This window comes from Ascaphus truei, chromosome 6 (assembly GCF_040206685.1).
Source record: "Ascaphus truei isolate aAscTru1 chromosome 6, aAscTru1.hap1, whole genome shotgun sequence".
Classification (NCBI taxonomy): Eukaryota; Metazoa; Chordata; class Amphibia; order Anura; family Ascaphidae; genus Ascaphus; species Ascaphus truei.
This window is the reverse complement of record NC_134488.1, coordinates 95,267,004-95,281,957: the sequence shown is the minus strand read 5'-3', so window position 1 is coordinate 95,281,957 and position 14,954 is coordinate 95,267,004. Positions and strand designations below refer to the sequence as shown.

General features: G+C 44.6%; 1 protein-coding gene across 1 annotated transcript in view; it reads right to left on the bottom strand.

Annotated features, from left to right (window-relative positions):
• The window catches only part of LOC142497426 (vomeronasal type-2 receptor 26-like), a 90,629-nt gene that overhangs the window by 19,354 nt on the left and 56,321 nt on the right, over positions 1-14,954 (bottom strand). The window contains exon 4 of the mRNA XM_075605200.1: positions 9,087-9,314. Coding sequence (XP_075461315.1) covers positions 9,087-9,314 — 228 coding nt within the window. The remainder of the gene's footprint in view (positions 1-9,086; positions 9,315-14,954) is intronic.

Genomic DNA, 14,954 nt, shown 5'->3' with positions numbered 1-14,954 from the left:
GTGCGATGACTCCTTCTGCATCTTCCAACCGAACTCCTGACACGCAGACCGCCAGGGCGGTCCCACTCTGGAATAGTCTCTGTGGACCTTCACAGGAACCGCAGCGTCCGCTGAGTCCCTAACTAACACTTGGCACTAACGTGACAGGATCCCTAACCTAGGGCCTGTCCCTGTAGTACCACAAACTGGGGAGTGAGAACCTATCTGGGACCTAAGGGGTTAATAGCCTGCTCCGCTCCCCTAACTCTTCCCAGTCCTGACTCCCACTAACAACTGACTAATGGGGAAGCTACTCGCTACCATCTACTGAGTGCTTGCAGCAACCGTGCTGCACAAACCCCTTTGCCTTCTTGTCAGACTCCACAGCACTGACAGCCGTGACTCTGACAAGACAGCACCATACACCTCACTAAGGGCAACGTCCCTATCTTGGGCCGTCCCTAGCAATTACCCACTACCTCTGGTGGGGAGTTGGGGCCTACCTGGAATGTGGGGGGACCTTACATGATGCAGGAGCTTCACTCGCTCCCTGCACCCTTCCTTCCCCCTCTGCTTCCCAGCTCCAACTGGCAAACCTGAGTGACAGGGTCCCTTACTCTAGGGCAGTCCCTGGCAACACTCACTATAATAGGGTAACTCAAAGCTATCTCGGGCCCAGGGGGTGCTGGCCTAGTACAGGGAGAACCTGACTCCTGTACCCTACCTCCTTCCCTTGTCTGCTCCTCGCTCTGAACTGCTAGCATGCTCCAACTGACAAAAACCCTGTCTGCACACAACATTGTTGCAACTCTGCAGCATGAGAATCTGCCAGCTCTATTGGCTTCAATGCTGCCTGTGACAAATGTGAAAGTGCAGTCCCCTGAGGCTGCTGGGAATTGTAGTCCTTGACAAAGCTCTTTTCTATGGGGACCGCGTGTGCGATCTTTACTGCGCATGGACGAAGCTCGCGCCAAAACCAAGAGGGCGGTGTCCGCCGGGAGAAGTCGCCATCCCCTTCCCCCACTGCCACAGGGGTAAGGCAGGGGGCAAAGGAAAATCAAGGGAACCGGGGGTGACTGACTTACACTCTCCCCCTTGTGAAAATACCAACGGCCCCGCTTGGAGAACAGCATCACATTACAGAAAGTTACACAATAAAAATGCATTGCATAAACGGTACAACATAACATATTGACTGTAACATCACTGATACATGGCATATCACATACAGTAATACCCGAGGACAGCTGAGTGTTAGCTGCTTGCTGAGACCATTTGTGGGGTGCCCCTAACTGATCATGTGGGGGTACCTCACTTTTGCTTCCGTGAGCCTCCCCCAGAAAATTCTCTTGAAGAGCACACTCTGGGGTGACAGTCACCGGTTCCTCGCTACTTCCTCCCCCTGGTGGAAGGAATAGCACAGTGTCCTTTAACCAGGCCTTTACCCGGCCATCCGCGGCATGGATGCGGTAGGCCAGGAGGCCAGGACCTTTCCCGCGGTCCACTACCTGGCGAATGAGGCGCTCCTTTTTGGGCTTAAAGGAGGCCAGTCTCCCTGAATCTTTCCCTACACAGTCCTTGTCCCTACGAACTTGCGAGGCTTCCACTGGGAAGCACGAAATGGATAACATCTATTTTCTCAAAGTCTCTGTTTCACCCTGCAAGGGGTAAAGGGTTGATACCTTACCACTGCGGTGATTCCCGGTGGCCAACAGATCCTCGGGGACGCTGTCAGTTCCCACCTCAGCTGTCTTGGGACCTGTCCACAACACTTCTGGGACAGTCCACTCACTGGCGTGAAACTCGGGAGCGTTGGATCCCAGTCCTGGGACCATTTGAGTCAGAGCGCACGGGCTCACACTCGGTTCATGTGTGCTGACACCTGGATGTCCAGCTACATTCTTCTGCTCCGCATGAACGGTAGTTGGAGCATTTTTCACGGTCACCTCCACTGGAGCCTGTGGGGAGCAAGGGGGTTCCTTACCACTCTGCTGGCTTGCGATGGGTTTCTCTTCATCTGGAACGATAGGCGGTAGGTACTGGTCCACTCGTACTGCGGGACAGCTATCTTCTAGGGGGGACACCTCCGCCAGGACGCGATGTCGAGTGGAGCCATTCGCCCTGGTGTCCAGACTTAAGAAGCTATCGTGCTCCGCGGTCACCTGGAGGCTCACACCCAACACCCCTGGGGCAGTCAACTCACCCTTGTCGTCGTCAACAGGTACTGATCCCAAGCCTGGGACCGAAGGTACCTCTGTAGGCCGGACTGGCCGTTGTAGGGCACACGGGCCCACAGCATCTGGATGCACTGCAACTAGGGCACACGGGCCCGCATCAGGCTCTGTATCCGCCGAACTAGTAGGTTCGATGATGGCAGTAGAGTGGTCCGCCGGCAGGCGCATCACCACGAGTGATTGGTCACTGGATTCACTAAAAGAAGGTGGGGGTATATACACCTTACCCTGTGATTCTCCTGTCTCTGGAACCGGATCTAGAATGTTCACTTGGGCGCACTGGCCCTCTGAAATGTCTATGAGAGGGGTAGATGGGTTAGCTATACTGACCGGCTCCTCGTCCTCTATGGGGCCGGCAGGCTGGGGTAGACTAGGCTTCAATAACTGCACTCCGCAACATTCACAATAGGCCCCTCATGTCAATGCCTCTCTAGAACAGTCGCAAGTGGGTCTAAAACACTGTATGCCCATTTCTCCTTCCACCTCGATGGTCCTGAAGTCGAGGCGTAACCGAGCCACGTGGGCTCCCTGAGCGTGGGCTTCTTGCAGGCAGGAGCACATGAAGAGAAGAGAATCTACTCCGGACGCGCGCCAGGCCACATACACACTAGGGTGTATCCCCTGACAGTCTATCTCTGTTTCCTGCTCAGAAAGAAAATATTCCATGTCTACGACAGTGCCTTCCTCCTCCTCCTGGTGAACAGAAGTGTCTGATAGCTGTTCACTGTGCTCACTCCCCCTGGTGGAATTTAAAGGAGGAGTGTGCTCTATCACTGAGTGGCTCTGTCTCTGCACTGAGTCACTCACATTGCGGGGGCGGGGCTCTGATTTTCCCGCCAGTCCCGGATGGTTTTCTGCAAAATCATTCTGCACCTTGAGCGCGGTACCACGTGCACTCGGCTCACTTGAAGAAAGTTGCCATGGCGCGGGGTCAGCATATACTAAAGGGAAACCCTCAGGGGGGCCCCCGGGCATAAACAACACAGACGGTGCCTCGGACATGCAGATATCTTCTGAGTGTGTCACTACAAAAAGCAGCGATCTCCACGGGGACGTGGAGACTGGCTCTATATCTATAAGGAGAGTGTGCTGCCATCCGGGGATTTTACGCATATACTCATAGATCTCCTCTTCACATATATTGGCGGGAACACCTTCTAAGGCCACCACCCGGCGGGGACTAAGATTATCTATCCTCAAGGCCCAGACGAGGACCTCGTGTCCGGACTTTACGCACATGGTGAAAAATATGAATTGGGCAATTTGAAAAAAAATGAAACAGGGCACCCCAGGCCTCTCTCAGCAGCGCCTCCAAATGTAACGGGTTTCCCCCCCCCAATCGCAGATTATACTGTGGGAGCGGAGAAACATACAGTGTTACCATAGGTGTGTGGTGCGTTACCTGCTGACTCACAGGAGGGCTGAGCTTCCGCCACGGGGAACCTGGGGCAATTATACTAGGGGTACTCACTTACAACGATGCAGCGCCTCCACCTGCGATGGCTCCCACCAGAGGGGGAGTGGTTCCTCGCAGGACAAACACAATAATCCCATACACGGTGAGATATAATAAATAGTGACTTTACTCCTCCTGCAAAACAACATATCACGGCAACATCATATAACTTGTGTCCCTCTCTAGAGGAGACACTTACTGCATCGCGCAGGACACTTCCCCAACACTAGGTGATCCCACCCAGTGTCCCGAGAATCCCACCCAATGTCCCGCACTCTTGGAGAGAATGTGGGTGACTGCGCAGTTGGTGCACTTAGAACTGTAGGTACCTGCCGAGCACTCCGGTACTCGGATCAGCAACGCTTCACAAAGGGTCAGTCGTGCGATGACTCCTTCTGCATCCTCCAACCGAACTCCTGACATGCGGACCGCCAGGGCGGTCCCACTCTGAAATAGTCTCTGTGGACCCCAATGTGGGTCCGAACCGCTTCACAGGAACCGCAGCATCTGCTGAGTCTCTAACTAACACTTGGCACTAACGTGACAGGATCCCTAACCTAGGGCCTGTCCCTGTAGTACCACAAACTGGGGAGTGAGAACCTATCTGGGACCTAAGGGGTTAATAGCCTGCTCCGCTCCCCTAACTCTTCCCAGTCCTGACTCCCACTAACAACTGACTAATGGGGAAGCTACGCGCTACCATCTACTGAGTGCTTGCAGCAACCGTGCTGCAGAAACCCCTTTGCCTTCTTGTCAGACTCCACAGCACTGACAGCCGTGACTCTGACAAGACAGCACCATACACCTCACTAAGGGCAACGTCCCTATCTTGGGCGTCCCTAGCAATTACCCACTACCTCTGGTGGGGAGTTGGGGCCTACCTGGAATGTGGGGGGACCTTACACGGTGCAGGAGCTTCACTCGCTCCCTGCACCCTTCCTTCCCCCTCTGCTTCCCGGCTCCAACTGGCAAACCTGAGTGACAGGGTCCCTTACTCTAGGGAAGTCCCTGGCAACACTCACTATAATAGGGTAACTCAGAGCTATCTCGGGCCCAGGGGGTGCTGGCCTAGTACAGGGAGTCCCTGACTCCTGTACCCTACCTCCTTCCCTTGTCTGCTCCTCGCTCTGAACTGCTAGCGTGCTCCAGCTGACAAAAACCCTGTCTGCACACAACATTGTTGCAACTCTGCAGCATGAGAATCTGCCAGCTCTATTTGCTTCAATGCTGCCTGTGACAAAGGTGAAAGTGCAGTCCCCTGAGGCTGGTGGGAATTGTAGTCTTTGACAAAGCTCTTTTCTATGGGGACCGCGTGCGCGATCTTTACTGCGCATGGGCGAAACGCACCAAAACCAAGAGGGCGGTGCCCGCCGGGAGAAGTCGTTGTCCCCTTCCCCCACTGCCACCGGGGTAAAGCAGGGGGCAAAGGAAAATCAAGGGAACCGGGGGTGACCCCCTTACACTCTGTACACACACATGATGAACCAATATACAAATAAATGTAGAAGGGTTATCAAAACCATACTGTCCTACAAATAACACTTCTCCACACAGACACACTACATTACAATGAATTTCCTTTAATAATCCTAACTGATCTTACAATCTAAATCATCAAATGCCAATGAAACACCTCAAATTCCAATCAATACATTACAACCAATCAAGTAAACAAAAATCAATTAGCAATCATTATTTACATCCCTAAACAATTAACAGTCCATCCCGAACAATGAAACAATTAACTAATTCACGCCTGGATCAGAACAATTTAGCATGTGAAAAAATATAAGTACCAACCAGAAAACAAACTTTAAAACCGAGGCTAGCCCTGACCTCCCTCAAACACACAATACAATACCATGGATTACATCTATCTAATTTTAAAATACTTTAAACTCACAATAAAGCATAGCAGCATAGACAAATTAATTTAAAACACATCAAATCAAGCTTTTAAAACAACATCATTTCTTACCCTGTATGTATATATCTCTCTAGACATATATACATACATAGTATGTATGTATGGCAAGAAATGATATACCACAAAAAAAAATACACATGTTAAAAAACCTTTTAAAAAAATGAACAAGTTAAATAAAATACATTTCTTTAGTTCACTTACCATTACTTGGCTCCACCGACTCCCGTTGCGCAGCTTACTCACGAACCAATCCACCAGGCACAGGAACCCATAAAATAATAAACCATAAAAAAATAAACATTAATCTAAAAATCCAAATCAATCCACAGGTATTCTATTTGTAATCCATCTTCATCTGTATTCTTCTTTCTTCTATCTTCTTCCGGGCGGGGTCTTCTTCCCGCCTTCGGCCACGCCCTGGTCTTCTTTCTTCTCCGGAGGTCCTTCCTCCACGGTGTCTGGCTTCAAAATGAGACGACATAGGCTTTTAAAGGCCTATGACGTCACATTTTCGTCATGGTTCCCACGGTCCTGATTGGGCCGTGAAAACCATGTGTTTTGGCCGATAAAAATAAAAATGATGACGTCACTTAAAGGCAATGAAAGCACAGCCAATCACAATGGCTTTGCTTCAATTGCCTTTAAGATGACGTCATTAAAAGACACATGGCCGTCCACACATGGTACAGTAGCCAATCAGAGCGTGGGAACTCCATCCCTACTCTGATTGGCTCTAGTATACCATGTGACAGAGGCTTGGGGGAGAAAGGATGTGACGTCAATGAAAACATGTCACATGGTACTGTAGCCAATCAGAGTAGGGATTGAGTTCCCACGCTCTTTAAAACATTGTTAGAAAAGCATACTTATCAGTGTATACCCTTGGGTAATAAGTATAAAAGAAATAAGTCTAAACCAATGTGGCTAAATAAACAGGTAGGGTAGGAAATGGACAAGAAGAGGAAGGTGTTTAGATTCTTTAAGTCAGAAGGGACAGAGACATCGTATCAGAATTATAAGGAATGCAACAAAAATTGCAAAAGGGCAATTCAATTAGCAAAAATGGATAATGAAAAAAGGATTGCAATAGAAAGTAAGGTCAACCCTAAAAAGTTCTTTAAGTACCTTAATAACAAAAAAATGAGAAAAGAAAATATAGGACCCTTTCAGTGTGAGATGGGTAGGCATATTATTGTAGATAAGGAAAAAGCAGAGTATTAAACAAATTCTTTGCCTCTGTGTTTACCAGGGAAGAATCAAGTTCAATAGTAGCGCCACAGGAGGAAGCCACAACCTCCATATTAATGACCAATTGGTTAACTGAGGAAGAAGTTCATAAGCGACTTGAAAAAATTAAAGTAAATAAGGCACCTGGCCCCCGATGGCATACATCCAAGAGTTCTCAAGGAGTTAAGCTCAGTAATAGCAAAACCATTATATTTAATATTCAAGGACTCCATTTCCACAGGCTCAGTACCACAAGATTGGCGTAAAGCAGATGTGGTGAATATATTTAAAAAGGGAGCTAGATCACACCCGGGGAATTACAGACCTATAAGCCTGACTTCAATAGTAGGGAAACTACTTGAAGGTTTAATACGGGATAAAATTCAGGAATACCTAATGGAAAACAAAATTATTAGTAATAGTCAGCATGGATTTATGAAGGATAGATCTTGCCAAACTAACCTTATTTGTTTCTTTGAGGAGGTAAGAAGGAATTTAGACCAGGGTAATGCAGTTGATGTGGTCTACTTAGATTTTGCAAAGGCTTTTGATACGGTTTCACAGAAGAGGTTGGTGTACAAAATAAAGAAAATTGGACTTAGTAATAATATATGCACCTGGATTGAAAACTGGTTAAAGGACAGACAACAGAGGGTTTTCATAAATGGAACTTTTTCAGGTTGGGCTAAAGTCGTGAGTGGAGTACCTCAAGGATCGGTACTGGGACCCCTCCTTTTTAACCTGTTTATTAATGACCTTGAGATCGAGAGCAAAGTCTCCATCTTTGCTGGTGATACTAAATTGTGTAAGATAATAGAATCAGAGCAGGATGTAATTTCTCTTCAGAAGGACTTGGAGAGACTGGAAACTTGGGCAGGTAAATGGCAGATGAGGTTTAATACAGATAAATGTAAGGTTATGCATTTGGGATACAAGAATAAAAAGGCGACTTACAAATTAAATGGAGATATATTGGGGGAATCCTTGATGGAGAAGGATTTAGGAGTGCTTGTAGACAGCAGGCTTAGCAATAGTGCCCAATGTCATGCAGTAGCTGCAAAGGCAAACACGGTCTTATCTTGCATCAAACGAGCAATTGATCGAAGAGAAGTAAACATAATTATGCCCCTTTACAAAGCATTAGTAAGACCACACCTTGAATATGGAGTACAATTTTGGGCACCAATCCTAAGAAAAGACATTATGGAACTAGAGAGAGAGCAGAGAAGAGCCACCAAATTAATAAAGGGGATGGACATTCTAACTTATGAGGAGAGGCTAGCTAAATTAGATTTATTTACATTAGAAAAGAGGCATCTAAGATGGGATCTGATAACTATATACAAATATATTCAGGGACAATACAAGGAGCTTTCAAAAGAACTATTCATCCCACGTGCAGTACAAAGGACTCGGGCCATCCCTTAAGGTTGGAGGAAAGGAAATTTCACCAGCAACAAAGGAAAGGGTTCTTTACAGTAAGGGCAGTTAAAATGTGGAATTCATTACCCATGGAGACTGTGATGGCAGATACAATAGATTTGTTCAAAAAAAGGTTGGACATCTTTTTAGATGGGAAAGGTATACAGGGATATACCAAATAAGTATACATGGGAAGGATGTTGATCCAGGGATTAATCCCATTGGCAATTATTGGAGACAGGAAGGAATTAATTTTTCCCCTTAATGGGGTTTTTTGTTTGCCTTCCTCTGGATCAATAAGTAAGTATAGATATGGGATAAAGTATCTGTTGTCTAAATTTAGCATAGGTTGAACTTGATGGACGGAAGTCTTTTTTCAACCTCATCTACTATGTAACTATGTAACTATGTAACTATATATGGTTGAGATGACTTTGACACACTGGTATATAGTTACTAAGCTGTGCTATTCCACGAGACACTTGAATGGGCCACAGTGTCATCCTTGAACCACTTAGTAAATATGTATGTATCTACAGTATGTATGTTTCTACTGTATATCTTTATTTGTATAGCGCCATCCATGCACATAGCAATTCAGAGAAGTAAGGCATGTGGCATAATAATAGGAGACATAATGGGAATAAGTGTTACCGGCATAAAAGTAAACATTAGGAAAAGGAGTCCCTGTCCCACTGAGTTTACAATCTATGGGCCACAATCCCAAAGCAAATTCAACAATTATGACTAAATTAATGTCTAAAACAATATTCAGGAAATTAATAATATACAAATGACCCATTCATCAGACATGCAATATAAAGTTTCAGAGTTATCTCACCTTTCTTTTGGCTCCATTCCATAAAATTGCACTTTCATTAATAATGAGGACCTGTCCAACAGTGGCTGTGAAGTCAAAACTACCAACTTTCACAAATTGCAAGGTCTCCCCTTGTGTAATCTGCCAATTCATTATTTCATAAATGCCAGGAGCATTGCCAGCTGAGTCATAAAACACCTCTTCACCATTATTTTTTGTAAACCGGACGTGCTTAATATAGTGCAGGAGCTGAAAAAAGAAAATGTCAAAGTTCTAAATCAATTGGTTTATTTGGAGATAAGAGGTCTAAACAAACCTACAACTTATGAATATGAATGCATCTTATTAATGTTACAAATACTACTAATAATAAATAGGTAAAACATTTTTTATCATTAGCAAACTAAGTGCGTAACCCCCCCCCCTATGATCTCATAAATCTGTTCTATACAGTACTAAATGTGTTTGATGTAATGTAAAAGTCAAGCTCAAAGAGAGGGAATCAGGACCATTGCAACCAATGCCCCTAGTAGTTGGGGAGAAAATCAAAAGGTAAAGGCATGAGTGCTACAGGTTAGAAAAAGTCAGGGCAGCAGTGTAGTAAGCAAAGGTGGAGGGAGGTGTGTGTGGGGGTGGGGGGGGGGGGGACATGCACACCAGTAAGCGATTCAAACAAGTTAATGCAAAAGAGTAATTTCATGACTGAACACACTCACAGAGATCCAACGTTTCGGTGCAAGCACTTAATCATGTAGCGTTAGAAATATAAATCAAAAGATAATATTGGCCCTTATTTCCGGCGACAGTGGATGCTGCTCCGACCCAGACAGAACCGTCCAGTTAGTTCCTCCAAAATTCTTCTTTCAACTGGGAATGCAACGACGAGGTGAGAAATGGAATATAGTGTAGTAATTCTGTAAAAACAAATGAAATCCAAAGGCTCTATAATAATTCACTCACAAATTTATAATGAAAATCCAGCACTATATACTGTATAAACAATGGCTTCCAAAGTCACCAATGTTCTCAGTGTGTGGGCATAAGTTATCCCGTCTCACTTATGTTATCTCACTTACAGGTTTGGCGACCTGAGCAACACAACGTGTTTTGCAGATTTATCTTAGTCAGGAATTACAATGTTGCAGTGTAGCAATTCGCGTATAAGCAAAACAAAAAACGGTGATGCACGTTGATTTGCTGAGGAGAGAATGGGTGGTTACCGAGATCCGTGAAAGCGTAAGTGAGAGACCAGAAAGGGCATAAGATGTTCAGGACCAGCAATGCCAGATTAAGACCCTCTGCGGCCGGTAGGTACCAAGTATAGCAGTGTTCCCCCTGGGCCCCCTTACCTCCGGTTGTGTGCGTGCACCAAGGCGAGGTGCGGATGACACTGCAGGGGGTGTAAAGCGGTGAGTGGATCGCCGGAGGCTCTGATGGCTCCCCTTGCAGGGAGCCGCATACTTGGTCGCGATTGCGCATACACAAGATGCCACGCGTCACAGAATAGGCGCGCAAAATGGCCATTAAATAGAGGCTCTGCGGGGTCTACAGCCCCCAGCATGCATAGGGGCAGCAAGTCAGGCGCCAGGACAAAGCCAATAGGGCTGCAGCATTCACGGAGGACTGCAGTTGATACATTTGGCACTTCAGGGACAACGCCAGTCGGAGCTGGAATGCAGATAGGGTAGGTTGTATATGTGCAGGTGTCTGTGGCACCTGCACTAGGCCAGAGACCCCCTAGGCCCCAGCTAGGCCCCCGACTCGCCTGTGTAGCTTGTGGTTGCTGCAGGGACAGGCCCATAGATAAGGACACTGCCCCTGTAGAACCAGAGCAATAGGAAAAAAGCCAGGATATAGCAGCATCCTGGATCAAGGTGATCTGGGACCAGATCCGATATTATTTATGCATGTTTATGGTATATCTATTTTTTACATATTGAGTCACATATAGAGTGTATACTATTATGCATCCTTTGGCATTTAGATATGGATTATGCTATATGCATTGTGTATTATCTTATGCTGATGTATGATATATTTGTGTATTTTTATGATAATATTAATTATATAAAGCGTTATAGGTAATGTGTAATGACGCCAAGCTAATAGAGATTGTAGTCAGGTGTGTCTCTATCCGATAGCCAATAGGGATAGAGCAGTGGGTATTTTAACCACTCATTAGGTAGTAATCAGCTACTCATGAGGAAGCCGTCATTTGTGTACGGCGAAACACGCAGAGTGTGGCTTGCGGCGGTTTCTGTGAGAGAGAGAGGCATTCCTGAGGTAATCCCTGATGCCTACGGAGGGTGAAGTTCACGTGACCGGAAGTGACGCCAGGATACAAATGGATGCGGAAGAGCTTGGTGGCGTGGATGGCATAGTGTTGGAGCGGTGAGATCGCGACTTACCTGTTTACCACAACATATTCTTATCCTGCCCTTCATCCATCTCTTTATTGTAAGCCCCCATTTGTGAGTTTTTTTTTAATGTTTTATAAAAAGTGTATGTGACCTGCACTATGGTTTTGTCTCTCTCTGCCCGAGACTGCTGAAATACTACCATACACCATCCAGGAACATCACTATCACTGGCTGGATTATTGCTTTTACATTTCTACTCAATTGTGAGTAGGAATTTTGGAGCTCCCTTATAATTTTTTCACTGTATATAGCATTATTGCACTATGTTGTCTTTTCTCTTTTTTTTATGGCTTTCTACATCACGCCACTGGGGTTTGGAGAGATAGGAACTATATTTACCTGGAAATATATAACCTTGGTGAAGTTATCTCAGAGGCAGATGTTGGGGCATCTCTCATGTAAAAGATGGGGCTATACTGTACATTTCTAGGTACTACCATTGTTGATATTGTTTGTAGTATGAGAGCTATACCCCTCTGAATATCTGTAACCTTGTTAATAAGTAGCTGAACAGGTGCTATACGTATTTAGGTGCCCATAATCTTTTTTTTTTTTAATTATATTTTTATTGGGTTTTCAACAGAAGTATACAGAAATTAAAACATTCAAAAGTAAGTTGTGGGGGAGGGTACATTTAAAAAGACAGTTAGGGAAGGGAGGGGGTGAGACAGCAGCCTAGTGATTCGACAATTCTTTATACTTTAAACAGTTTTGAGGTCGAGTGGTGGGAGTGAGTAACGTATGAGAGCTTATTTAACAGGATTGGAGATATCAGACTGAGGGTCCAAGATAGATACTAAAAGGACATAATAGATATTCTGTGGGTGGGTGATTGGGGGAAAAACTAAACTTTCTACGAGTGAAGAGTGGTGATAAACGTTCTTGGGGATTATAAACTCAGATTCTGGGTATATATATGAACTATCCAGCATGAACTATCCAGGGGAACCAGACTTTCTGGAAATGTTGGTATGTATCATTAAGGATGCTCGTCAACTTTTCCAACATACAGATAAACGACAGCTTGTTTGTAATGGACACAATTGGTGGGTGTTTGTCCTTCTTCCATAGACTCGCAATAGCGCATCTTGTCGCCTTGGAGATATGAGTAATTAGCTTGTTTGTAGCCCTTGTGCGTGGTTTGGTGGAGTGGTTTGTTTAAAAGAAACAACCAAGGGTCCATGGGGATCTCTGAGCCCAGAATCTGTTGGATCCAGGATTTCACCTGTCACCAAAGATCATACACTTTTGGGCAGGACCACCACATATTAAGGAATGTGGCAACTTTTCCGCAGCCTTTAGGGCATAGAGGGGTGTATCCTGGGAGATATTTAGCTATGATCTCTGGGGTGTTGTACCAACAAGTCATAACTTTATATGCGTTTTCCCGGATAGTTAAGCAAATAGAGCTTTTAGGCACAGACACAAAAAATTCCTCCCAGTCATCCACTTCCAACTCCTCCCCAAGGTCGTTCACCCACTTTTTCATAAAATTAAGCTTGCCTTGAGACTCTGCAGTTGGAAAGGAGAATTGCAAAAATAAAAAGTAATGAATGGTCACTCCTCCTCCGCACCAACACACGCTTGAAAGGTTAAAAAATAACTTTTATTACAAAAAAAGGATGGACATCGTGGAAGAAACCACTCTGACGCGTTTCATCCTGACATGGGACTTTATCAAAGAGTACAATCTCCTGATAGCAAACACATATATAGCAATAGCCAGAGTTTGATTGGATGGCTAAAATCGGACTCAGCAGATACAGATAATCACATTAAGATGGAAACATTTGCAATTAATCTCAAAGTAACAGGATGGTCTGAAGAAAGAAGACCCACCAATTACGTACCTACTTATATGCAAACACAATTTAAAAAACAGTTTTAAAAGCAACAAGTAAGATGTCCAGCATAAAATACAAATGAATAAACAATTAATCATGGATGTATACTTAATGAGATGAATATGAAACAACATGAACCTGAATAGATACTCTAAATGTAATAAACTTCAAAAATACCACTTGCTCAATGTGAACAAAATAACATCATGAACATATCATAATAATACTCATATCGCCACTCTCCATTCTTTTAATCATGCAGGAAATGTTTTAGTTCTCAATCGGAATTGATTCCAAAGGGATAGAGAGTGGCGAGAGTGTATATCCAGTACATTTCTTTTTTATTTAATGTATTCTCCCTATTTCCACCCCTGGGGTGACGGGGTATATGTTCAATTGCAGAAAAGGAGAAATTTCCAATTCCTCCTCTGGGGCATTGGGAGAAATGCCTGGATACAGGATGGATAAGATCTTTCTTTTTAATTAAACGTGCATGTTCAGCTATGCGTAGTTTTAAAGATCTAATCGTGCGGCCTACATATCTCTGGCCACATGCACATATGAGTACATACACAACGTAGCTTTTGTTGCAGTTCAAAAAATCTTTAATATAATGTTTTTTAACACCGTCTGAACCAGACTTTCTGGAAAGGTTGGTATGGATCATTAAGGATGCTCGTCAACTTTTCCAACATACAGATAAACCACAGCTTGTTTGTAATGGACACAATTGGTGGGTGTTTGTCCTTCTTCCATAGACTCGCAATAGCGCATCTTGTCGCCTTGGAGATATGAGTAATTAGCTTGTTTGTAGCCCTTGTGCGTGGTTTGGTGGAGTGGTTTGTTTAAAAGAAACAACCAAGGGTCCATGGGGATCTCTGAGCTCAGAATCTGTTGGATCCAGGATTTCACCTGTCACCAAAGATCATACAATTTTGGGCAGGACCACCACTTATGAAGGAGGGTGGACACTTCACCGCAGCCTTTAGGGCATAGAGGGGAGTATCCTGGGACATACTGTATTTAGCTATGATCTCTGGGGTGTTGTACCAACGAGTCATAACTTTATATGCGTTTTCCCGGATAGTTAAGCAAATAGAGCTTTTAGCCACAGACACAAAAAATTCCTCCCAGTCATCCACTTCCAACTCCTCCCCAAGGTCGTTCACCCACTTTTTCATAAAATTAAGCTTGCCTTGAGACTCTGCAGTTGGAAAGGAGAATTGGCTATATATCTTCGAGCTAAACCTCTGGTGGGAGTCAGCACCTAGGCACAGCTTCTCAAAGAGGGAGACAGGTAGTGTAGTTTAATGTTGATATTACCCCCTTTAAAACAATTTGTAGCCAGCTGGTGATGGAAAACCATGACTAGTTGACCACTTGGGCTACTAAGGGGTTAATATTTACTGTGATATATTTTAAGTACATTTTTATTATCTATTTCATACTGATTTAGTTTATTTTATCTTGGTATATAATGCACAATATATTTTGCTATTAGACAAATAGGCGACAGGGCTATCGCCAATCTTGAGAAGGTGATATTAAAAATGCGATATTTCTGCTGTTAATCAAGTTCCGATAAATATCGTAACATGATGTTTTGCATGAAAATACCAAACAAT